The 26,053-nt window shown below is 41.3% G+C and overlaps 1 protein-coding gene across 1 annotated transcript in view; it reads left to right on the top strand.

Annotated features, from left to right (window-relative positions):
* The window catches only part of THSD7B (thrombospondin type 1 domain containing 7B), a 241,849-nt gene that overhangs the window by 78,082 nt on the left and 137,714 nt on the right, over positions 1-26,053 (top strand). The window contains exon 6 of the mRNA XM_066190387.1: positions 1,338-1,535. Within this exon, the coding sequence (XP_066046484.1) occupies positions 1,338-1,535 (198 nt within the window). The remainder of the gene's footprint in view (positions 1-1,337; positions 1,536-26,053) is intronic.

Below are 26,053 nucleotides of genomic sequence, written 5' to 3' on the forward strand. Positions count from 1 at the left end.
CTCTTGGGCTGCCCCTCTCTGATCCCCCCTGGAAGTCCTGCTGCACACCTGGATTCCAGGGCAGGGTATCAGGATTAAGGTGCTTCCCACAGCCTTGAAATCTGGACTCAGGTGGACCCAAGAGGTTGTTCTCATTCTTGTGGGTTTGGTTTGAGTCCCTGGAAGAAGAATGTGCAAATGTAATTCAGCCTCCCCTGGATTTTAATTGGCTGCTGTACATGTTTGTTGCTGCGACACGTGGAGATTCCTCGCTGAGCCTTTCCTGAGGCCCTGAGTTGCAAAGAGGGCTCTTGGAGTGTGCATGGCAGGGAGCGGATATTATTGTTTGGAAATTAGGCTTTTCTGAAAACTGCTTAAATATGTAAAATGATTTCAGCTGGTCAAAAATTTTCAAACGAAAAGAGAAATAATAGAAAACAATAATATCTGCGAAAGCATTTAATGTTTAAATTGTTCGGAATAATTTCTTTTGCTCATTTGAGAACTGTGGAAGCTCTTGATCTGTTATATATTCTGGGATGTCTTATTTTTCTTTTTATTTTCTGTTTCATGACCAAAGCATTTCCATGTGGCCTCTACTAATGCTGTATATTTGCCCCTGCTCTGAGGCTGTCAGAGGAAAAAAAACCATGTATTTTTTTCTGCCTTTTTCTTATAATTCTGTGTCATTTACATAACAGAACTTGCTGAAGGATACTTGTGTGTTAGTTCAGCATTGTACATAGCAACATGACTTTTGGTTTTATTCAGAAGGAGGTAGATTATGTAATCAATTCTATGATTATTTCTGTAACCTTTTTCTTCCACTTTACATTTGAATCTTCCAGTTTAATAGGATGTCATTTCAAAGAGGTCTGATATGCATTATGTATCAGAACACCTTACACCTTCATGAAACAGAATACTAATTTCTTAGTAAACTGCTCTGCTGTGTCTCCAAACAAATCCTTTCGTTAGCGGATTCCCAGGCAGAATATAGATGTCATTTATATCTTCAGTTCCTTAAGTGGTCCTCTCTTTTTATCTCAGTGCTGTTACAACATTAATGTATGCATCACTGCTAAATTTCTATATTCTGACATGTGTATTTCTATCTAATGTTGATGAAAGGGGAAAAGAAATGTGAAAAATGTGGGTTGCTGGAATTCTTTTCACACTGTTAGACTTTGCATGTCTGGGCACCTGCAGTCCCAATCAGTCCAGTTTGTAAATATTGTTCTCTTGTTTGTCTTTAAATCCCCAGCTCCAGATGCCCCATGGAGTCCTCTTGCTACTAGATTACTGTATGAATATTTTTTTTTTCTGTTGTCCAGTTAATTCAGCTCTGCTTTTTCCAGGCTTTAGGATGAGGCAGAGGCAGGTGGTGGTGGATCCAGTGGGCACCTTGGCAGGTTGTCCCCATTTGGTGGAGTCCATCCCGTGCGAGGACGCGCGGTGTCACGAGTGGCTGGTGTCCGAGGGGCCGTGCGTGACCGACCGAGGCAAGTGTGGGCCTGGCCACCGTGTCCTCAAGGCTGTCTGCAGGAGCAGGAAAGGTGAGCTGGGCTGTGCTCCTCAAGGCCCCCTGGTTTTTTATGCCTCCTAAAATGACGTTTTGTTGCAGAGCAGCTGCGATTATGTACAATGGCTCCTTAGTGAGTTTTTTTATGAAACTTTCAGGTTTTTGGGTAGACTGTGTTGCTCTTGAAAGCCTGGGTCTGATAGAGCTCAGGATTTTGCCTGGAGCCTTCTGTTCCATTTTATCCAAAAGGGAATGGCTCAGCTGTGCAGGTTGTGTGTTGTCATTGCCGGCCTTATTACCCCAGCAGTGGGATATTTGTACTAAATCAGGGCTCGCACTGAGGTCAGCAGCTCTATGGGCATTCAGAATATCAATCCAGCTCCCAGAACTACTTCTACCATCAGTTTTTAGCCTGTGGTCTGAATAATTCTCTCATTGGGATAACACTGTTACAGTCACGAGCAGGGATGCTCGGTTGTGCTGCCAAAATTAATACAAGACTAAGATGTAAATGAAATGATTGTACTGAGTAATCCTTCCCTTGGCAGCAGTTTAGACCTGCAGAGTGTTCGGCGTACAAGTTGCTAATAATGAGTAAGTACATTTTTATGTGACGTTTACAAACAGCCAGCAAGATGTTATTTCTTGTGTATGGTTTGAACCTCAGCCAAAAGTTTCATTTCTTGATAAGGTCACTGTTGTCAGATCTTTAGATTCAATTACATGGGGCACAATTTTGCAGTCCTTAGTCACAGCGAGACCCTGCTATCATCTGAAAAGTGGCAAAATTGTGCAACTTTAGAGCCTGATACTGTATCTGAAATGGAGAATTCCTCTTTCATGTAGTTTTTTTTAGCTGAGACCGATCACAGGAAACAATTTCAGGGTGGTAACAAGTGGTTAATTGGTAAGTGGTTGGTGTAGTGGGTTGTTTACCAGGCATTAGAACCTGGCAGAAAGAAATAATGGCTGCTTTGCTTGGAGAGAGTGGATTGTTCTGAAATGTATTTAAATCTGTGTGATTTTCTTATTTGTTTGTGAGAATGGGGGGAAAAAAGAAATCTTCAACTGGTACAAAATGACACAGCCAGAATGTTGAGGAGAGCAAAGAGCTCATTCTAAATTTTGCATGAGTGGTCTGTGCTGATGTGTGATGATTACTATAGGTCCAGGGCAGCAGGATGTGTGCAGATGGAGGCTGGCATTGCTGAGGAGCACCACGTACTTAACACTGTTAAAACTGTGCCAACATCCATCTCTGTGCACCAACTGGTGCTGAGGACAGAAAGTGTGTTACATGGCAGCTGCTCATTGATCAAGCTGTTCTCTGTGGCAATGGTCCTTCAGAAGCCAGACTTTTGAAGTGTCTCTTCTTCACTCAATTGTTCAACAAGGTATTGGAAGTCTTACAATACCCTTTTCATTTCAATTATCCTGTGCATGTTCTAGTTACAAAGAAAAAAACATGTTGGGACACTCTTCCCACCCCGCTGGCCTGAGGCAAACATTGTCACTAGATGTGATCAATGTCCGCTTACAACTGGGAAGGTTTCATCAGGAAATATCCAGGTTACCAGGCAGGTTAGAATCATTGCTTCGTACTACTCTGAAGACTTTCTGAAGTCTTGATTGAGTATGGGAGGTCTGGAAGGGTCCCTAAAGTTGAAGTTGGAAAAAGAGTCAAATTGTTTTTTCTTCTCTCAATTCACTGACGTAGTTGCTTTGTTCATAACCTTATTTATTTCCTTCTGTAATGTTCTCTTACCTAGATTTCCTTTGCAAGAAGTAGTCTACTTTTTTTTTTGGATAAAAGTTGGAGTAAGCGTCAGCTTTGCTTAATGTGTTTTACCTGGAATAGCTGGTTTGTTGGCAGTAGGAGGTCAGGAGGGAGTTATGTTAAACTGAGATGTGTCATTTACAGGTGAAATAGCATGAGGCCTGTGTCCATGCTTAGCATTGTACCCGTGTTCAGTATTCTGTGCAAGCAATGACCCTGCTGAAAGCTGTATTGTGTGCTCCTATTTTCATTTACTTAGGCGTCTTTTGTAGAATTCAGCTCTAAAATCCAGTGATTTATCCAGTCATTCTGTCATCCATGCTTGGCATTATTGCTCAGTATTCCTACTCAATGCCTGAAGGGATGAAAAAAAATTTTTTTTGGACCCTGTTAAATGCCAAAATCCAGCATATCATCATCTTAACAGTTCATTTGGGCCTGGAGTGAGTTGATGAGGGTACTTTGGGTTGTCTCTGTATTCTGTTGCTGCCTTCATTTCCATGTAAATGCCAGACTTTGTGACATGGTGCTCACTTCTCTTCACGAGCAGCTTCAGTGCTGCTGGTGTCAGCTGTGCTGCAGAGGAGTTTACCATCAGGCTTCTTGGCCTTTCCTACCTTCTCCCCTCCATCCTGAACCCATCCCATGGCTGAACCCGTGTCCTTTGTGCCTGTGCTCGGCTGTGTAACGCTGGGCTCTCCGTGGCTCAGACACAGGACGCCTTTTCCATGTGGGGTCTGTTCACCTGCCAAAAAGGAGTCACCATTGGACCATTTTGGTCACTATTTTCTTTCTCCCATGTACTGACCATGCTGCCAGCCCCTGTCATGAGAGAGGTGAGCGGGGCAGGGGCCAAAAAACCTCTTTCTCCAACTAAAGCCTCACCTTTGAATCCCTTGTAGTGTCCTTTCTCTCCATGTTAAAAAGCCATCCTTTCTGGTGAGATTGTTACACTGGCCCAGGTAACAAACTGCTGCTGGAGCTTGGACAACTGGGGAGTGAGTCTCAGATGGGTCAAGCTCTGATTCGTGGGGTTTCTCTGAAGGCTTCCCTGTCAAAACAACACCTGTGTGTAAGGGCTTGCTTGAACTTCAATGATGTAACACTCGTGCTCAGCCTAGAGGCACAGAAATGGCTTTTTGTTCCTTAAATAGGTTAATCTGTAATAATGAAGTGGTTCCACAGAGCACATACTATGGGCAGCAGGGTTTTATGTAGTAGCTGGAGTCTGTAATTTGTGATTTGGAGTACTTTAGCATGGATGAGGAGTAATGAGAAGACAATAGTAATCTCATTACTTTGTCATTATTAGGTGTCTTCTCCCACCTAGGAGTGTCTCTAATCTTTGTTAATAAGTTACTGAACACGTGCAAGATACTCTTAGTGTCTGGTCCATATCCCTTGAGTGCTTCTCTTCTGTATCAACAGAAGGCAGTAGTGTAATAAGTCAAATTAAATTAAATTATGTGTAGAAACACAATGGGAAGTAATGCATAGAATAGAGAAAGAATTCTTTTGTATGCTTCTTCTAAATAGAAGATGTTTTTTATTTAGCTGGTGAAGGTCAATGGATATGTTTGGGAAAGTCTGTGAAGCCAAAAGAACAGTATAGGAAAATTGATGATTGTACTAAAAATTGGATATTGTGTGTGTCATTGGCTACATTGATCTATAATTCAGATAAAATAATTTATTTGATAACTCTTTTTTTGTATTTACAGACACCTCAGGAATTATTTGTGATTTTTCTCAGAGGGGTTGATTTTAGTTGTTCAACAAGGAATTGAATAATTACCTGTTGGTAATGTGTTCTTGGGCAGAAAGCTGCAAGTATCTGACATTTGATTTTGGGCAGCCTTGATTAGCACTGACAAACATAATTGTGCATTGACCAGATGAAAGAAACTCCCTGAAAACTTTCCAGTTCACAAAACGTGAACATGGTCAAAACTTTTTCATTTTCAAATGCAGTTGTGCAGTAGCCAAAGTGTATTGTGTTTCTTTTTTTGAAGAGAGTGACCAAAATAATGTTTTGTGTGCTTGGCTTCTTTTGTCTTTGTAAGTGGTACAAGCACTTGGAGTATGGTGAGTCAGGGGACATTCAAACAGCAGGGCTTGGCTCAGGGTCAGCAGGTAGAACTTCAGTCCAGACAGGAGTACTTGTCCTTCAGAGGTAATTTCACAGTTGTTTGATTTGAGTGCTAAGAAATATATAAACATGTTGGGTTCAGTCTGATGAAGGAATTTGGGCACCCTTTTTATAGTCGTTTTCCCATACCTGTTTTGGGCTGCATTGGTAATAGAAAATGAGATTGAAACAAGACAAATGCCGAGCCAGACCTTGTTTTTAGAAATGCCCGTGGTGCAGCTTGTGCAGAGTAGTCATTATGGTAAGGAGTACAACCTGAGAACACATACGTAAAAGCAGCTATAACAATAAACTGATGAAATAACAAGTATGACTCATAAAAGTAACAATTCATTTTCCAAGCACTTTATAAATGTTTCTGACAATGCCATAAGCGAATTTTTGCCTATTAGCGAGTGCTCTTGAGTAGATCGTAAAATGTTATTATTCAGAATCATACCCACAAGTCATCAGTCTATTTTGCTGGAATTCCCATGTCATCATTTATTAATTTGCTTCTGCTTGTTCAGATTCCTACCAGAAGAACTATTAGTAGCAAGAGGATTTCTCTGTGACAGTGAACAGCATGGTGTCTAAGTAATCAAATATATGAAATAAGTCATACCCAAAGGCTTAATAGTTTTAATCAGAAAATTGTTAGATCAACAACAGGGATTAATGCGAAGGTCATGTGATTTTGCTGGATTCAGGCTCTTCTACTCTACTGGTTAACAAATCTAAGCGCAGCTCAGAAGCTGAGGAGTATTTTCCTCCCTGTACAGTCAGCTTGTGTGTCAGGGTTTCTTTGGTTTGTGGCAGTTAAAATTCATAGGATCAGAGTATGATTTGAGTTGGAAGGGATTTTAAAGATCACCTCATTTCAACCCCCTCTGCCATGGGCAGGGATGCCACAAGGTTGCTCAGGGCCCCATCCAACCAAGCAATCCAAACTTGTTATAAATGGTGTCTTCATTTTAAGGACAGTCTTTATAACTGTGCTGAATAATCTCTTATTCCTGCGCAGTCCAGGCAGTGCCAGGGAGATGCAGGTGCTGAGCCAGAGGAGCAGAGTCCAGAGGAGGGGCCCAGGATGCTGCTGACTCTCTCCCCTTGTAGCACCCAAAGGACTGGGCTGGGACCTGTCACAAAAACTCCATCCTCAGCCCTTTGTGCCTCACCTGGTGCTCTGAGGCACCCTGGGGGTGTCTGTGCATCCTTCCCAGCCTCAGCAGATCAGTGAATAACACCTGGCAGGTCTCAGGACTCATGGCTGAGGGGGTGAACCTTCCTGCTATGGAGCATCTGCCAAAGGGGCAGCTTGGGGTAAAGCACAGCTGCCAGGGGGGTTCTGGCAGTGCTGCTGAGAGGAACTTCAGCACAGCAGTTTTGTTTTATTTTCCTGTGCCATCTCTTTGGTTCTAGGCAGTTGGAATCTAGAACCTGGTGCTTGCCAAGAAGATAAGAGGGATTTTGTTTTTCAGTGTTAATAAGTTCACTGTAAAAGTACATTTGGGTTGAAGTACATCTGTTTCCAGGTTTCTGTTCCATCTGGCAGTTTTATTTGTGGAACTGGGGAATAGTATTTCAGAGAAAAAATGCTTTCTTTCAGCATTTTTTAGATTAAATGATTAATGTTTTGGGGGGTTTTTTTTGGCTAAATGAACTAGTCTTAAACAAAACAAAAAATTTAATTTTTTAAAAAAGAGGTTGCAAAAGCAGTGTATTCCTTTCAGATTAAGCAATCATTTTGCCTTACCTTGAAATTATTTTTTTTCTAAATCCTCCCCCAGTTTCTCTTCAATTCTATTTTAAACATTAGTTTTTTCTTCCTTTTCCCTTTCCTTTTTTTTTCTTTTTTTTCTTTTTTTTTTTTTTTTTTTTGGTTCAATGCCCAAACAGAGATCCATTATTCACACAACTCAATTGCCAGAGCAGACACTGAAATCCTGTTGGAACTGAAGCGAGGAGTAAAGGCAAGTAAGGTAATCAAAGCAGTGTTAGTTTAAGATCCAATATTGCACTCTGCCAGGGGTTGACAGTGAAGCTCTGCACTTGGAGAAGCTGAGGACTCTCTGGGGGTGGAATATCACCAGTGGTGTGCTCAGCTGCTTCTCTGTGCTTCCAGGTCAGTCTCAGTGTGTCCTGTGGGGTCCCCAAGAGTGTCTGTGATCCCTGCTCGGTGCAGAGCATCCCGAGGGGCTGGAGCATCCCCACCAGCTGAGCCCAAATCCTGCAGGAGGAAGGGGCTGCAAGGGCACCGGACAGCTGCTTTTCTTCCTCCTGAAGGGCCTGAGGAAAGCAGCCACCCGAAACCTAAACCGCTCCTGCTTTAACACTAGTCATAGAATCACTTAGGTAGGAAAAGACCTCCTAGAGTCCAATCTCAGCAAAGCCAAGTTCTTCCCTGGGAAGAGTTCATGGTTTTTCATTTTGCATTGGATTGACGATATAAAATTAAGCTCCATATTCTGTTTAATTTCTCAGAGAAAAGATTTACTGTGTTCAATTTACTGAAAATAAGTCTGAAATTACTTCTTTCCTCTTAGTTCCTGAGTGTCTCTCACCATACCCTGTCACTGGAGCCACTGATCTCAAATCAGTGGTTTTTTCTGACTTTTAGAAACACAGATTCTAAAAGGCAGCATGCAAGGCTTTCTAGCAATTGGGTAAGATCTGTATTTCTCATTTAGCAGCCATGGAGGAAGAAGGATGTTGCAGTATAGTAGCAGGGCTGAGTATTATGAGCATTTGAGGAGTCCTGAAGTATGATGTGTGAGTTGTTCAGTAGATTTGGGACCTGTGTTTCTTGTAGTCATAAAGATTGATGTTCTCTCTGAGCAGGCTGGTTGTTAATGAGCCAGGTGGAGTGGATTTAGTTACCTCCATCAAGCCAAACCTCCCAGCATCTGGTACCATGCCAAATATATGATGTCTCCTGCTGGAAACATTTAAAAACTCAAAATGCAGATTGTGCCCTGCTTGAGGACTGGTGCACAAGCAATGTGAGGACAGACACTGCCATGTTCAGGATAATTTACTGTCCTTGAATCCTCTGCTGAAATTGATGTCTGCAAAAGAAGCAGAAGATCAGCTTCAGGTTAATTTTAAGGTAAGCTGCTGGAAGGTTAGAGCTTTCTCTACTTAGTCACACTTTAACAGTTTTACTTCATTCAAGATTATAGCAGACATGTGGTCCACCAGCCAAGGAAGACAGAAATGGAAGAGTCTATAAATGATTCTTGTAGTAGCTATCTGTGTGTAAATAACTGTCTTGCAGTCAGGACTATTTCGCGAAAGTACGGGCTGAAATATCTAATGCTGGACAGGAGGAAAGCTGTGGACTAGAATTGTGAGGTTAAACTCAAGCATACTCAGATTTATTTTCTTTATCTTTGAATGCAAATATGTTGTATGATTTCCAGCTAAGCTGTGGCTGTGCTTTTTCAAATGCTGGTGGTTTGTCTTGTCAGTCACCCAGAAGGAAGCTACAGTTGGTATCCAGTGGTAATTTTAGCTCCTGGTATTTGGCTGATGGAGATGCAGTGGCGTTACCAGGAATAAAGCCAGCTTTCATCCTGTGCTGTCAGTATTAGGTATTACAGCCACCTGTGAACTCATTTTTTTCTTTTTCTCAGCCAGCTAAGTGTGAGCTTGTGGTCAGTGCAGAACGCCCTCAAATGAATTGCTATGCAAAACCACGATTCTTTTCAGTATCTAGTGCTCCTTTTTGATACCCTCCGTCTCCAAAAGATGTTTTACAAGACTTCAGAGCAGTGCTAAAATGGTGAGGGCAAAGGCTGCTTCTTCCCTATGGCTATTTCAGCAGAGAGGAGGTGGATTGTCAAATACCCAGCTCCCACTTGCACTGTGAGAGGGCGCAACAGATGCTGATGTTTTTTAAAAATTAACCTGAGCTCCAAGCACTTGTAGGTTAGGAACAAAGGGTCGAGGTATCCCTTTCAGAAATGGGAGCTATAACATTAAGAAAAATATAAACATCGGTTAATATGGCAAGATCTGTTTTGCCCTTTCTGTTTTAAATGTTAAGGAATAAGTTTGACCTACGTTGATCTGAGCTTGTGGTAAAGGTTACCTAAAGAGCAGGGGGATGTGTGTGACCTGTAGGTCTGTTACTTTGGTGCAAATGCTTTGAAGAAACTTCATGGGAGAATTAACATTTATATTCCAGGTTAGTGCATATATATAATTTAAAACTTTTTTTTTATAAGCTGCTTTTAATGTCTAGGAAGCCTTTATTGAGTTTGATGCTTTCTAACCTTTTGATTATAAGAGTGACGGAATGTTCTTGTATTGTATTTTGTAACTGCTGAAGTATTTGCAGCTAATTTTTTAAGTCTGGAAAAGAAATTGTATAATAGTTTTATTTGGTTTTGTCCCAGTTGTAGACAAAACCCCCAAGTTGTTCCTGTACGAAACTAGAAAAATACCTGTAAGTATCAACAGGAATTCTTGTTTTCTCAGTGAAATGAGGCATAAAATACCTGCTTGGCTGTTTTCTTTGAACTAAGCAGAACTTCACATACATGCAGTTCATTTTCCTTTTGGAGGGCTATTGTATTTCTTAGGGAACTCTGATTCAGTAAAAGATGCAAGAAAAACAGGATTGTTCTAGAACTGTGTTAGAAAGGTAGGCTGCTGACAAGTTGTAAAATTAACTAAGTGGATGAAACAGGAAGGAGTTTGGAAGGATCTGTTTGAAAAGTATTACTAATGGCAAAATTCTGCATCTGTTACCCAAATGTGGCTGAAGGTACCAGGAGGAGCAGGTGGAAGATGTGACAGTGAGGGTTCGTCTCGTCCATAAGGGTTCTGTTTTCTTGGATGAAGTGGGTTCCAAAGGGAGTTAAGGATTTATTGGCTTTTCTACTGAAGGGTTTCTCATCTGTGGATATGATAGACACTCCTTGATACCACACTCCTTGACCATGATATGGTAACATTTATGTTAAGACTTCAAAACTCACAGCTTCTTGGGGAATATAAGTAATGGGGATGCTTTATGTCATCTTTTTATCCTCCTCATCCCAAGTGGACTCTCTAAGGCATTTTGCTTACATTAATAAAATATTTCTAAATGTTCTGGTGTTCAGCTGATGGGATAAACTGTACAATGGCAAATTCTGATTTTCTTAAGTTGCCAGGGTGAATCAAGCCAGAAAATAGTATTTGGCACAAGTGTTATTTTTCAAATTCTTAATAGAGAGAAGATTGCCCAATTCGCATTTCAAAATTATTTAGCCAAGACTTGTGTTTCCTAAGAGAAATAGTCAGAACAGTATAAAAGGTTTAAATTAAACAGAAGATCATTAGGGTAAAGAAGTGACTGGCTGTGTTTTATTACATTCTGTGTATGAGGTTTAGTGGGATGGACTGCAAATCACATGATATGACTCATGGAAGAAAAAAATGTTTCAAAATATGCCAGTTAAGTCCTGTATGAAGTAGAAATAAACTCAACCTGATTCTGCAGACAGGAGGCTGGTAGTGAATGTCTGTAAGAAGTGGGGTGTGGGGCTGGGGGCTGCCCTGCAGCTCAGTCTGCAGGAGGGGTTGGGGTGAGGGAGAGGAGGGATGAGGAGGAAGGGCAGGGAGCAGCCTGCAGCCAGGAGGTCTCAGTGCTCCCTGTTCCTCTGGCAGGAGCTGCACCCTGGGTCTGTGCTCTGGTTGTCAGCACCAGCCTTCTTCCGAGGCTTACATCAGGGAACAATTCCAGTAACTTCAATAGACGGCTTCTCACATTGATCTCTGACCACAGCCCTTTCGTGGAGGGAGAAAAGCCGGGCTTTTTTTTGTGTGTAATTTAATCCTTCCCTGCTGGGTGGCCCTACAGAAAGCTTTTTCTGTAGCTGAAATTCCTTCAGTGCTGGACAGGAGCGATTGCGAGAACCACCTTTGTATAGTAGTTCTGAAGGCTGTTGAGTGGAAATGGAAGATAAGTCTTGTACTTTCTTTGAGTTTCTTTTTATCAAGCTGTTTATGAAGTAGAGCTGATTTAAAAACAATTTAGTCACTTGTTTTGAGGTTAATGGATGCTGGAGGGGAAGGTTCCCCCCCGTAAAATAAGGAAGTTTTGACAAACTTTTAATTAAGAATTTGGAACGTGGAAATTTTGGGGTAGTTCTGCACTACTGAGATTGGCTCTGGGGCGTATTGGTCAGTCAGGTTTTAAAAGTAAATCTTCCTCTTAATTCTAATTAAGTATTGTAATGCCAGCACTCTTCATTAGGCAGCAATTTGTGATTAGTCAGGTGGTAGTAATGGAAAGAGAAAAACATGTGAAGTAGTAGAGAAGTTGGAGAGCAGGGAAGACAGCTGTAAGATGTGCCTCCCAAATGCTTTCAGCATTCCCCTGTTGGCAAATTTCCCACTGAATTCAGTGAGTTCTGTGGGACAGGATTCAATCCCCACATAGATCCTGCCTTGTGTGGAAACACAAGTTCAGAGGACCTTGATTACACAACTTCAGCTCTGAAGCTGTGTCAAGAAATGATGCTAAGAACAGCTACAAAGAAGGGAAAACTCCTAATTCCCCCCAAACTTTGAAGCCGAGCTATTATTTTAAGTGTAGATACATTATTGAATTGTTTATCTGTGAATTGAATCTCGTATTTAGTAAATGGGAGCTTCTGTGAAGTGCCGGAGTGAATGTGAATTAGTGAGTTGAGAAAGATTAGCTCTGTGAGGAGATTGAGAACAATTTAAAATTCCACTGTATGGTGTTTTTCTTTCTGTCTGTGTGAAGTATGGCTGTAATTGCCTCAAATTAGGTAGTGCCTTTGTTTAGGAGAGTTAAACAAGTAACAGCATAAGATATTTCATGGTCCTTTTCTAAATAAACAGCTTGTTCAGTTTGGATCTTTAGGCAGCTTGTAAATGGCAGAGCCAAGTTTGTGGAGAGAACATATATATATATATACACACACACATATATATAGACATATATATATATATATGAGGTGGAGTTTCCTTAGAAACTGAATCATCCTGGATTGTTGGGATGCATTTTACAATTTGAAGCCTGGTCTTCCCCTACTGTGTAATTTTAGTGTCACCTTTTGTCATGGTTCCTAAAATAGATGTTTTATTAAAAAATTCCTGTGGAGACATGGGCTGTAAGCATGAATTTGCCTTGCTCCTTTCTGACAGCTGAGGTTTATATTTTGCCATCAGTTGCCTGGTGGTGTTGTCACCAATGAACTCTCACATTGACCTTGTAATTATCAAGTCCAGAAAGGGAAAAAACTGATAAAAATGGGCCAACACGCCCACGTGGACTGGGGCAGTTGCACTCAAACAATGCTGGTTTTTCCTTTCATATTTCTGGGAAGGAAAAAATAATCCCACAAAGTTCTTATGTTGGTCTTGTGGCCATTGTTGTCCATGGGGATTCAGGCACTGCATCTGGAGTGAGATGGTTGTAAAGTGACTTTTCTGGAAGGAGGGAGAATCTTTCCCTGCCATCAGCAAGTGAGCAGGGAATCTGCTGGGTCTGGGTGAGCCCAGGGTGCTTTGCTGGAGGGACAAAGTCACTTCCAGCTGGTTTGAGGTTCACCTGGCCCCTTTCCACATCTCCTCTGGTACTGTACTTAGGTCTGTCCCTGATCTGGGGGTTGTTTCCATTCATTACTGGCAAATATTGTTGTGACATAAAAAAACCACATCACTTTTGTAGTGAAAATGCAGCAGAACTGCTAAGTCCTCATGAACTTAATCGGTATTTGGCAATTCTGTAGAACAGGCTCCGTAAGTGCTTGAAGCAGGGAGGAGGTGAGCCTTGGCTACCCCTAATAGATGGTAAAAACCAAGATGATACTGTAAGTTCGAATTCCATTTTTTTTTACCAGATGCAGAATTCCCATCGCTCCTGTGCCCTGCTTTCAGTGCATTTCCCAAGTTTAATACCAAGTCAGCACTGTTTGTTGTGCACTTAGTGCTGTGTCAAAGGGGACCAGAGCCAAGAGGGTGTTTTGTTCTATTTCATGGTGTTTGCAGATAAAGCAGAGTGGTTTGGTAACTCTCTTGGAGACTCTGAGGCTCTAAGTTGGGCAGAGTGCTCCCCAGGCATGCATAGATCTAAGGATAGCACATTCTTGCCCATCAATAAGTATCTTAAGGTGTTTACTTTTAATGCTATATATGACTAAAGTCCCAGGGAAATAATTCCACTACTGCTGTTCATTTGTATCATTGGAGTCTGAATTAATTCAGCCTAGGCTAGGTTTTCTAATACATTATTTATTTAGGTCTTCAAAATGTCTGTGGTGCTGCATGTGGTTGACAGAACATGTTCTTGTTTGTTAATATTATATGGCATCCCGTTTTCCCAAGGCGCTTCAATAAATGCATGTCTTTGAATAAAGCTGGGATTTTAACAGGCGTTTTTTTCCCCTTGTGTTGTAACTGTAGCATCCCAGATTCTTAGCTCTGATTTCTCTTCTCTACAACCACCTATTTTAAATAGTTCTGGAAAGATCTTCAGTTCTTTAATGTTTGTTGTTTTTTTTCTTTCTTGTTTTTTTTTTTTTTTTTTTTTTTTAATGCTTGTTTATTGTTACCTGTGGGTAAGGCTTTATAAAGCCTTACCTATCGGTAACAGTTTATGTCTTGATTCTAAATATTTAGCCCAGTTTCTCCCACTGCCCCCAGGCACTAGAAGTGTATAAATACTCTTAAATTTAATTAAAAAAATCCCTGACATGAAGGGTGCAGCACGGAGCTCATATTTTCTGACAGCCCACAAAACTTACAAATCAAAAGACACGAGTGCTGTGTAAGTGATGGTGAAACAAATGGAATACAATACTTGGAAATGAATGAGTCCTGTGAATGAACATTGGCATGTACATCCCTGGCCCCATATGAAGATTAAAGTGAGTTGTCTGCTCTAAAATTGCATAATTGCTTCTGTGACTGATTTGGTGCTGCTCCATAATAAGTTGTGAACACTGTATGCTGACCTGGTTAATGGGATGTTTACTAAATGGATATATTTGTGTAGTTTAATAGGAGGATGCTTGGAAAAATTAGCAGGATGAGAAAGAATGGCTGGAGAGGGTAATTTTTCAGCAAGTGCTGAGGCTGTGAAGAGGAAGGCAGAGGCTGCCTTGCCATTAGCATTTGGGGGCTTGGAGGGGGAGGTTGGATGGGGCTGGATCCCTGACTTTCATGGAGCATCCTTGTCCTGAGTTCCTGTGGGAGTGGCTGCTCCAGGTGTGGGGTACCCAGACTGTGCCCCCACTGAAGGTGCTGCCAGGTGGGGATGTGTGTGCCCCTGGGAGCGGCCTCATCCTGCCGCCCTAACAGCTTCATTTGCTAAACTAGCTTTCTGGAATTTAGCTATTTTAAGTACTGTAGACTAAGATAATTATTTCATGAAGTAATATTATCTGCAAATTAACCTTGGATCTCTGCGGAGGTTCAGAAAGAGGGAGATAAGGAGTTTTATCACAAATTGCAGACTTACTGGGTTTAACGTAAAGGCCGTGGCAAGTAATACATTTAAACTGCATTTAAGTAGTAAAGACCAGAATATCAAAGTCTAAAAGCAATAAACATTAAATTATTCAGAAAGTTTTTATATTTTCTTTCTAGTTTATATGTTCTTTTCACACACTGTCATTTAATGAGGTTATATTCTGATTAAAGTAGAAAAATAAAAAAAAAGTAAAATGTTTTATTTCAGTAGATAAAAATGTAGCTTTTAAAATATATCAGGTTGCCCTGTGTAGTCTGAGCTGACTGTACAATTTCCCTGTCGTTCAGCATGGTTGCTAACTAACGGATTTTGGGGGGGGAAATCCCCTTCAATAGAGTTTCAACTGAAATCCATATTTTAATTTTAAGTGACAACTAATATATTTACTGTAATCCCTTTCAAATATTCTCTGGCAGGGTTCCCAGACATATATTTTTGAAGGTTAAATGGTTTAGGATTTATGTACTGTACTATGTAGGTGTATTGGCTTTGAGTGGCAAGGTTTTGGTAGCAAGTGAGCTACAGGGGTGGCTTCTGGAGGAGAAAATCGGGATTAAAGTGAAGCCTGCAGGGGAGGGAAGGTGTTTTAAGATTTGGGTTTATTTGCCATTATCCTGGTAATTAAACTGATCTCCCTGTGTGGAGTCTGTTCTGCCTGTGACTGCTGAATGATCCCTCCCTGCCCTTAACTCACCTCATGAACCTTCCGTGCTAATCCATGATGATCTCTCCAGTTGAGGAGGGCAGTGGCAGAGTGGCTTTGGTGGGCACCTGGTGCCCAGCCAGGGTCAGCCCACCACAGCAAGTCAGTCTGAATGAGGTGCTGAGTTCATAGGGCCCCTTCACTGCCAGACACCAGTTTGTGGCTCAGAAACACCGCAGCTGCAGCAGCAAAAGTTCTGCTGGTTAATGACCTGTGTTTCTGAGGGGCCCAGGGTGAGGTGCTGGTCTGGAAAACTGCTTTTTGCTCCTTGCAGAGCTCTCTTGGGTATCATTACACAGGGCTGATTCATGTAGCGTGGATGTACCTTTCTGCCAGCTCACAGTTTTGACTGTCCAGAAACACTTTTTTTTTTTTAATAGGCTGAAATTGGCATGAATAAGCAGCAGTAATTAAAATAATATTCCACAAGGTTTGCTTTTTAGTACGGCAGTGTGATTAAAATTGGTCCTGCCTTTTCCTGTCTCTGGGGAACCATTGTGTGCTCCTTGGCTAATGAAGTGGAATGAGCACTGTGATCAATATTTATGGTGTCGCTCTGGGCACCTGCAGCTCTTCCAACCCTTCTTGCATTGTAAAGCTGCAGTGGAGGTTCCTGACTGGAGCTCTTAATGGCTCCACTGCAGCTTGATGAGAAGGCTGCAGAGCCTGTTCCTGGGAGTGTTTCTCGTGAGGGTCACATGCCATCTGCACAGATTTGCTAGTTCTCATTATTGATTGACCGAAGTGGGAACTTGATTTTCTTAGTGATGTGCCTTCAGGTCTTCCAGTCATCTTTGGTGTTTGGGCTCTCCCTGTGTTGGCAACAACCACCCTTGGGGTACCATATCTTGCCACTGAACACACAAAAAAGACAGCATTTATGGATTATTTGAGCATAGTTTATAGACTTCTGTCCTATGGCTTTTCTTCTTTCTACACTCCAGTCTGCACTACAGGTTCTGTAACTGCTGGGGACAGTGTTTGTTTAATTCCAGCATGGTGCTGTGCAGTATCTACGCTGCACTTTTGCACCTTGCCAGTTTGGGAGCTGCTCCCAGCTGTGCCAAAATATTTTTCTGCAGCTGCTTATGAAGTCCACAGACTATTATCTGTCCAAATCAGCCCTGAACTACTTTATTCCCTTGTTTCTTGACCCCTTCAAGGCTTTCCCAAAATAATAATGTCATCTCTGAACTCTTGGTAGGTTGGTTTGTTGCAAAGTTTGCCCATTCCCTGGCAGTGACAGCAGCTGGAGGCAGTCCAGTGTAATTAGTAAGTATTTTGGAGACTTTGCCTTGGCAGCCCTATTAAATATGTGCAGTGAAAGCAGGATAAGTATGTGGCCTCATCTTTTTTTTTTTTTTTTTTCTCATTAGGGCATCTCTATCATCTGTAAGCTTATTTAATTGGAAATTAGCCATTCTTATTAACATAGGAGATACCCTTTGGTCCAAATCCTGACACTGGATAAATGTATAGAGTTTCCACTAAGGAGAAAAAAAATGCATCCGTATACTCCAGGGTGGAAATTTGCCCTTTTGTGTCCAGTGCAGTTCTCCTGGAAGAGAATTTCATTTTCTAGTAAAGGCAATAAATTTTCACTGCTCAGATAAGTGACTACAGAGGTTCATCATCAGGATTTGAAGAAATAAGCCTCCTAAGAAGATGGATGATGACAGGGGGAGTAAGAGCTGTTATCCAATCATTTGTCATGGTCCAGAACATTAAGATGTATTGGAAAGACCCCAAAGGTGTGTAGAACTTCCTTTTTCCCAGTGTGTAATAAGTTACCCTGTGCAGTCAGCCGGTATTGCGCTGTCTGAAAACTCATTCTGTTTGCATCTCTTTGTATACACAGCACACAAGTGTCAAAATCCTATATATTACTGGGAAGTATTCTACACACCATCCAGATGTAGCCCCACAGCTGCTGAAGAGAAAGGCCGACTTCCTAGGTCCTCATTTTCCTGCCCTTCTCTCACTCCTCCATCCCACTTCAGCTGTTGACATTTCACCTTGCTGTGAGTGTTCTGCTCCTGGCTTTCTCCAGAGGCTTTCCCCTCTGACTGTTTTTCTGTGGTTCCCTGCTCTACAGCCCTTGCCTTCTAGTTCTTCCCTTGTCTCAAAGCTTCAAAACCACAGAGCAGCCATGGGGGACTGTGTCAGCTAGTGAAAAGCTGGATTAAACATTCATGGCTGTAGGAGTGCTTGTTAGCATATATGTATTAATTCAACATTTCCTGCTGGTTTTCAATATGTTGGGAGGTTGTGTTGCCAGTGAGGTGACTTAAAGTCTGTAGTGGAATACGTTCCAACTGACTGCTTGAGACCAGGTAAAAATTTTACTCTGCTCATCTGGTTTCAGAGAAAAACCTTTACTCACTTTAAAAAACTAAGAAGATTCCTCACTAAACCAGACATGGTTGAGACCCCGTTTCTGAGGATTTTGTTGAATTCTGGCTCTGTAGCTGGGGTAGCTGATACTGAAAGTTCACCTTTAAGGAGGAGAGACACACCACCATGGTTTGCTGTGGTGAACTGCTCCTTGCATTGTTCTTTGGTGCTGGGAATTCATGCAAAGGTGAGGTTTTACATGTCTTGTCTGGGTTTGCCATGGCACAGAATGGCTCAGTAGCTTAAATTTGATCCAAAATTGAAAGCTGGCACTGTCTGCCTCCAGGAGGACCCCATGAGTTTGGGAGCCCCTTTGCACCGTTTCTGGCAGCATGTCTTCAGGTCCTGCAGGCATTCTGCAAACTGGTGCGGAGACCTGTTCCTGTGAGTTTAGATGTCAAACACGTGGCTGTGTTTCCAGAGAAGCAAAATGTAATTCTTCTGAGTCCCAGCCATGTAATTACAGCTGTAATAATAGCTATCATTTTGGATGCCTCCGTGCCAAACGCAAAGGTTGTTGTTTCTGTTAATGTTTTCAGAGGACTCTGTTCTGCTACTTTTTCCCTATTTGTGCCTTATCTGTGACTGAACAATTACCGGGAGCGTGATGAGGACATGGTATGCAGAAAGTCACCCTCTTGTCTCTTTTGCTGATGGCTGTGGGGAGTGTGAGTGCTGCTATCTCAGCTGCTAATCAATGGTGCTGGAGCTAATGTGCGCAGTGACCTTTGCGAGGAGAGAGGAGCTCGTGCCAATATTGCACTTGCAGTTTGACTCAGCTTTTACACTTTGTCATCCACTTGACTGCGGGAGCTCCTCCCTCACCTGGATTGCTGCTGGATCAGTTGCTGTTCTATCCACCAAGTTAAGAGATGCTCCCAGTTTCTTTTATATGTTAGTCCTGATGTTTTCCTTGGCCAGGTGTCATTGTTTTATGGGTGACTCCTGATCCTCCTGGTGTAAATTCCTTTTGTGCTTTGTTAAGTTCAAAGTGATCTTGCATAGCTGTATACTTCACAGTTTGGGGAAGTCAGTGGGATTTTTACTGCTGGAATTAGACACAACTTACAGCAGCCCATGGGTGAGCAAAGGTTATTCTCTAGCATTTCCCCTCTGGATTTTTATAGTGTTTAGAAGTCTGATGGATGGAGCTCTCAATTATTTAGCATTTATCAAGTTTTTGCTCACAACACCTAAACAAACATTGGTGTTACATAATTTTTTTTCTGAACATACAAGATATAATTCTGCTGCAGTAATTTACAAATGTATAAAAAACACATACTGTTGCTTAACCATCCCTTTCAATGGAATAGGTTTTGGATTGAAATTTTAAGTATGCATGAAGACAGTAAGATACCATTTGCACTGTTAGGATTTCAATAATGTATGGAATTAGCAGAGCTTTATTATATTTCTGTGCCTGCATGCCCTCCATAGAGTGAAAGTTGTAATAAATATAAGTTCAAAGGTAAAATTTTATTGCTGTGCATGAGAGGAGAAAAAATAAATTAGAATAATGTAATCATGCTCATATATGTTATGAATTTTGAACACTGTCTATTAGAAAGTTTGTCAAAATGTGCTTAGCTTTGAAAATACAGATTAACGCTGAAGGTTTTAATATTGTTTTTCCTTATATTCCTTTTCCTTGCAAATATAAGTGTAAAATATCTCCTGCCGAAAGCAATTGTCATAAAACGACACTTTCCTATTTTAATAGCTGAATAATCAGAACAAAAATATTTTCTAAGTTGCAGAGAGGTTATTGCTTTTTTCACACAAAGAAATTTAGTGGTGGAAAACCAAATTTTAGCCGTATATTCTTCGCTTTTTGTGTTTCTATTCTTATATGTGAAAAGCATGTCCAAATGTCTCCTGACAGCTTCGACACTTCAGGGTGATTAAAAATGGGGTGAGGTGTGCTCATCTGATTCCATTTACTGATTCTGTATTTTTCTTTAATCTGCTGGCAAAGTTAAAGTAGCAGCTCTCCAACAGGAGCTGGAAAATCTGTTAGGGGATGACTGGCTGGTATCAGTCTGGACCCTTTGGGGTTAATTTTTTTTTTCTTTTCTACTTTGGAGCAAATAAGGACCAGGTCAGTGTGGGAGGGCAGCTTCTGGCACTGAACCCAGAAAACATCATTTGTCTGAGCTCCCACCTTGGCTCATGGTCCTTCAGCCTCTCTGGGGCAGCCCCAAGTTGGTGAAATTTTGACAACAAAGGCAGTTCCTTCTGGGTTTTCTTCCCTTACCTTCCTTTTTGTTGTCCTCTCTTACCTCCCTCTCTTCTCCTTCTGTGAGCCCAGGGCACACCTTGAGGGCACTACACAAGTGTTGGCAATGAGCTTTTTTTGGACATTTTTTTCATACAGCGTCAGGTTTTAGCTCTGTCACTCAATTTGGGGAAAACCAAGCAGCTATTGGTGCACATACACCCTGTTTTTTTTTTTTTTGGTTTTTTTTGTTTTTTTTTTTTTTTTTAAGGTGTTTTAAACAGTTTGGATGCTGAATAATTGGGAAGAACACTGATGGATTTGTTTTGTTTTCTTCCTGAAAACAACTATCACCTTTAAATCTATAGAAACTTTCTGGAGAGAGAAGTGGAAGCTTTTCTAAATAAACCATTTTGGGTCATGATAAGTGGTTCCTGCCTTTAAATTCTGTTGATTACGTGGTAGCTGAGATGTGAGCAGGATGAGGCTGCTGTTCCAATATGATCAGTGAACCAGTTCCAGAGGGTGGAGCAGTTTAGAGACCAAATGCAGTTTAAGTGGCACTAGAGGAATGATGCACTACTGACTGAAAATGCAGGCTTTGTTATTAATGATGTAATTAAAGTTCCACCTCATAGGCAAAGTGGAAGCACACAGAAAATATTGTTAATACTGTGTTTCCTACATTTGATTTATCCCCATTTTAAGTACTAAATGATCTATGCAAAATACGGTGGGAATTAAACACTCTGTCTAAAATTCACAGCTTTATTATGTAAAAATGGTTCAAGCAGAGGTCAGGGTACATTAGCCAGAAGTAACTTAACCCAGCTGAAAAATGTCTAATGCACTTGACATGCACATTGCTACTTGGCTAAACCTGAGTGTACAGTGGGAAGTTCTCCTCAAGAGCCAAAGGTCATGGCTTGCTGTTTATATTGTTTTGGTCAAGAACAGATCTCAGATACTCATCTAGACCCTTGACTCATGATAATCTGTGGTACTGGGTGTATTTTCTTTATTGCAATTTTTAAAAGCTCAGTCCTGAGATTTGTGGATCAATTAGAGACAAAATTGAAAAAGATAGTAGTAATACTAAAAATAAAAAATAGCCTAGTATCTGGTCCTGCATATTCTGAACATTTCCTGATGGATAGTGGGAGCTCTCAGAGTTGCTTTATGAGCTTAGGCCAGACTCTGCAGCTGAACTAGAACACATTTTTGTGTTAACTGCTTCTAAATGAGCTCTTAGTTTTAAATAGTTGGCATAAATCTAATTTTAATTTACTGTTTTCATTTTCTTTTGCATTGATCCTCTTTTTGTAGAGATTCAATTGCAGACTTGGAGAAAGATGTTTTTTAAAGAGTCCAGATGGTATTTCCAATTATTTATTATCATTAGTATTCACTGTATCTGAAAACAAGACTTTTGCCAACTTAGATCAAATTCATCTGCTGCTCTATTGTTTATGAATTTTCAGTGTCCTGTGTTAATGCCAACTCACTTTTGGGGTGGTTTCTGGGGCTGCAAGAGAAAAAGGGTCGGCTATTCCCAATACATTGCAAATTGCCAGTTTGCTTTGGGAATATCACTTGGATAACAAGCAGTGATAAGTTTCTCATGTTTATGAGGAAATGAGCAAGGCATGTCATTATTAAGAGTAGCATAATCTGAAGAAAAATCATCATAATCAAACCAGAAGGTACAAAAGCTTTGGGGTTTTTCTGTGTCTGAACACAGAAGTTTTATTTTTGGGGTCAGTGGCTCTGAGGGAGCACAACTAGTTTTTCCCTTTGTAATGAGCCCCTTATAATTTTTTTTCAAGTTTTGAGTTGAGATTGAAGATGGTACCTTAAGTTTTATCAAAAAGAAGAGATTTGGAAATTTACGGGTGTGATGCATTGGGTATAAAATGCCAGCTGCTTTTTTTTCTGAACTAAAATGCCCAAAATCTTCAACTAAAATTATTCTGCCCCGTGCAAAGATATAAGATGAAGTGGATTCTGTACACTATTGGAATGAACAAGTCCACTAATACCTTTTTCCACAAAGTTTTAAAAATATATGTATATTTTATAATATTTTAATACATTGGAATTATTTGTGTAATTGGTTTCTACAATATTTTGTGTTGTTTAGCAATTGGAACAAAGCAGTACAGAGAAGGAAATAGAAAGACACCTGTTTCAATTATACCATAGCAGCAATTTCAACAATAAATCTTAATTGCAATCAGTCTTGATCAACCCACCTGCGCAGATTCCCTCATTTACAAGAAGGGAGGGATAATGGAGAGAAAAATGGAAAAGATTGGAAAGAAACAGAGGAAAAAAAAATGCTGCAGAACACTAATATGGATTATGTTATGTTCTTATACTTTAAGTTTTCAGATTGCTGTGCTGTGTTAATTATTAGGAACAGCAGCCTGAATTTCTGTGCTTTTCTCTGGGGATACAGTGAGTCCGTGTTTACTTTCAGCTGCCACTTGAGCAATTTCTCTTCCATTCAGGAGGGATTGTGCAAACAGCCACGAGGCAGAGCTAATTCTGCTTCTCTGCCCAAGCTCAGCAGGTGAGGGTGCAGAAAATTCCTTGAAGTGACAACTTGTCTTTCTTGTGTGGGGTAGGAGGCACGCCTGAGCTGATCTCACTGTGGGTACCTTCCTGCAGGTGTGCTGGTTGTTTTAACCTTGAGTGTGGAGATGTTGCACTGAGGTGTTCTGGGACCTTCTCTGCAGGCTTGGCAGCTGCTCACTGACGTGCCTCTCCTGTGCCGAGCTTTTGTGGAGCTTCCTTGGAGTCACAAATGAGTTTTCTTAAGTGCATTTGCATAAAGAGAGAAAAGAATTGTGGATAAACAGTCCGAATCGCAGTAGAGGATGTATAGGGAAGAGAGATACTGCTTTTTTTTTCTATACTCATCATCATCTTTTTCTCATAACCTCCGTAATAATCACTTGGACATAGCTAAGGGACAGGATTGTGGCCAACTATGCAGGGATTTGGGTGAGACTTTAGATTTTATGGAGATTTTGTAACATATTTCCAGACATCCATTGCATTTCCATTTTCATTATCATTACCTCTGTTCCTTTTTTGTACTTTTTGTCTTTACTTTTTCCTTATACTCCTCCATTGTTATTCCCTTTCTTTTCATTGTGCATTACGTGATTAAAAATGTTTTTGTAGTGGCATTTAACCAAGGTTTTTGACTCAAAACCTTAAAGATTGTCTCATCCCTTTTGTTTTTTTTTCCTCCCCAAAGAATGTCCTGGTTTATTTGTGTTTGTTTCCTCCTGTCTGTCATGAGTGGCTTGTTCTATTTCACAGCTTCACCTTCTTTCACGCTCTCGATCTCCCTCCCTCTTCATCTCTTTTGCATCCCCTTCCCTTCCGTGAGGCTCTGATAATAGTGATGGACCAGTGCAATTAAATTTATTCCATACACCACTGCTTTCCCTGACAAACTGACACCTCTCTTCTCCCACGTTCTTACCTGTTGACTGGCATTAAACAAAGTCAGCCAGGAGCCAGGATTTCAGTGGAGTGTGACATTCATCTGTGGAGATGACTGAGCACGGCAAGCCCTGGATGCTTTCTCCTCTAAAGCTGGTTATGCAACATGGGAAAAAAAGTAAATCTGTGATCTTGTGATGAGATGAAGACATTCAGGAGGGTTATAAGGAATTTCTCCTATTGTAATTTGATTGTTATTGCGTTTAAATATAACATTTTCCTTAGCTGATGAGGTGCCCAGGCCAGGATCCTGCCAGCTCACAGTTTCTCTTCATGCAGTTGCTCTCAGCAAACTGGCATGCAGTCAATAGGAATCCCTCCGAATTTACTGCTGCCTGTTGACATCTTACTCTGTTACAGGCAAGTATTTAATCAAAGTTTATTGTCACTCTTTTCTGAGATTTAAGTGAGACGTAAAATTTTACGATATGTATAGTATTTTAGATGACAGCTTCATTATTTCCACTGAATAATTTGAAATGCTACAAGGAGAAATATTGATGGCAAACTGGTAATTGTCATTAAATATGCAGCATTTTTGCGGCAGTCACTTGTGCCAAAAATAAATTTTCTGAACTTCTAGGTAGCGGTGCAGAACGATCTGAAATACAGTTCCTTTGTCTTGGGCCTTTTCCCATCATGGAGGTCACTTGAGGCTCCAAACATGTTCAAACCTGAAAACTTCAAAGTGACTTTGCAATTTTTCTTTCTAAAAAATGAGCATGGTATTATATTATCGAATGTCAAAAGGAGAGCACTTGGTTTGTTATTGAGTTGAACTTTCGATTCCTGCTGCCTGATGGGATTTTGATTTTTGCTGCCTTAGTTGTCTCCTGTCCAGTGGACATTCCCTTTTTCCTGAGCCAGGAGGGATGTCTTTGGCAGGAGTAATTAAAAACTGTGTCACGGGAGATGGGCACAACAGGTCACTGGGAAGAACGAGACAATGCACCAGAGCTGCAAGGCAGGGTGTAAAGCAGACAGGTGCAGTTTATTATTGGACTGGTTCCAAACAAAACATTCCTGTTGGTTCAGTGCCTCACCATGGACTGCATTGCTCAGGACTGTGGGAGCAGCTTCTCCTTCTGGAATGCAAAAGACAGTGAAAAAAAATTAAGTTTCTGGAAAACCCAATCTCTTCAGTTCAAGGAGGGTTTTAGGTCATTCCTTGTTTTGTTTCCCTTGTTGGGAAGAATTTAGTTTGCTTCTGGGTGAATGAAAAATTCCACTCAGAGTGGTGCTTCTCTCTTACCTTGTTAAAGAATTCAATTGAGGGACCAGTACATTAGGTAATGAGCTACTTTGTTAGCAAGTATATTTGCAAAAATGCCATGCTTGTCTTCTCTTTTGTAATTATTACGCCCTGACATGAAAGAAAAAAGGATTAAATCTTTCCTATAAAATGCTATCTGTTTGGTATATCTTGAGTATTTAGCTTTATAATCACTAAACTATTCAAGTAAAAGGCAATGAGTTTAAAAAAAACGCCGTTAGAGCTGGTCAGGATGCGTGCAATAAAGCATTTTGAATAGAAAACTGTAACATTTTTCTTAACTACAGCTTCTTTTAGGAAAGCAAGCATTCAGCGAGGCTGAGAACAATCAGTGCTTAAGGCGTGAAATAAAGAGCGTGTGAGAGGGATCAGCTGGGATGCTGAGGGTGCTGTTTCAATTCTTATCCCTCAGGCAGATCAGAAGCTGGATTGTGTGGGTTGTGCTCTCAGGTGATGGTGTCTGGTTGTGCTCTTGCTCCCAGCGTGGGCTGAGCAGCACCCGGAGGTGCTTTTCCACTGGGCACCCTCCAGCCTGGAGAGGTGCCAGGGGGTTTTGTGATCCGAGTGCGGGACCTGGCTCTTGGCCTTGTTGGACCTCACACAGCTGGCCTCAGCCCTTTGATCCAGCCTGTCCAGATCCCCCTGCAGAGCCTTCCTGCCCTCCAGCAGACCCACACTCCCGCCCAGTTTGATGCTGTCTGTGAACTTGCTGAGAGTGCCCTTGATCCCCTTGTCCTGACATCAGTAAAGACACTGAACAGGGCTGGGCCTGGTGCTGAGCCCTGGAGAGCACCACCAGTGACGGCCCCAGCTGGATGGAGCTCCAGCCACCATCACTCCCTGGGCTGCATGTCCAGCCAGGTTTTTACCCAGCAAACTGCACCAGTCCAAGCCATGAGCAGCCAGTTTTTCCAGGAGAGTTCTGTGGGAAGTGATATCAAAGGCTTTGATAAAGTCCAGACAGATATGTCCACAACCTTTCCCTCATCCACTAAGTGGGTCACCTTGTCATAGAAGGAGATCCAGGTTGGTTAAGAAGGACCTGCT

Source organism: Chamaea fasciata, unplaced genomic scaffold, assembly GCF_029207755.1.
Source record: "Chamaea fasciata isolate MVZ Bird 193981 ecotype frontalis unplaced genomic scaffold, bChaFas1.0.hap1 SCAF_8, whole genome shotgun sequence".
NCBI classification, from domain to species: Eukaryota; Metazoa; Chordata; class Aves; order Passeriformes; family Sylviidae; genus Chamaea; species Chamaea fasciata.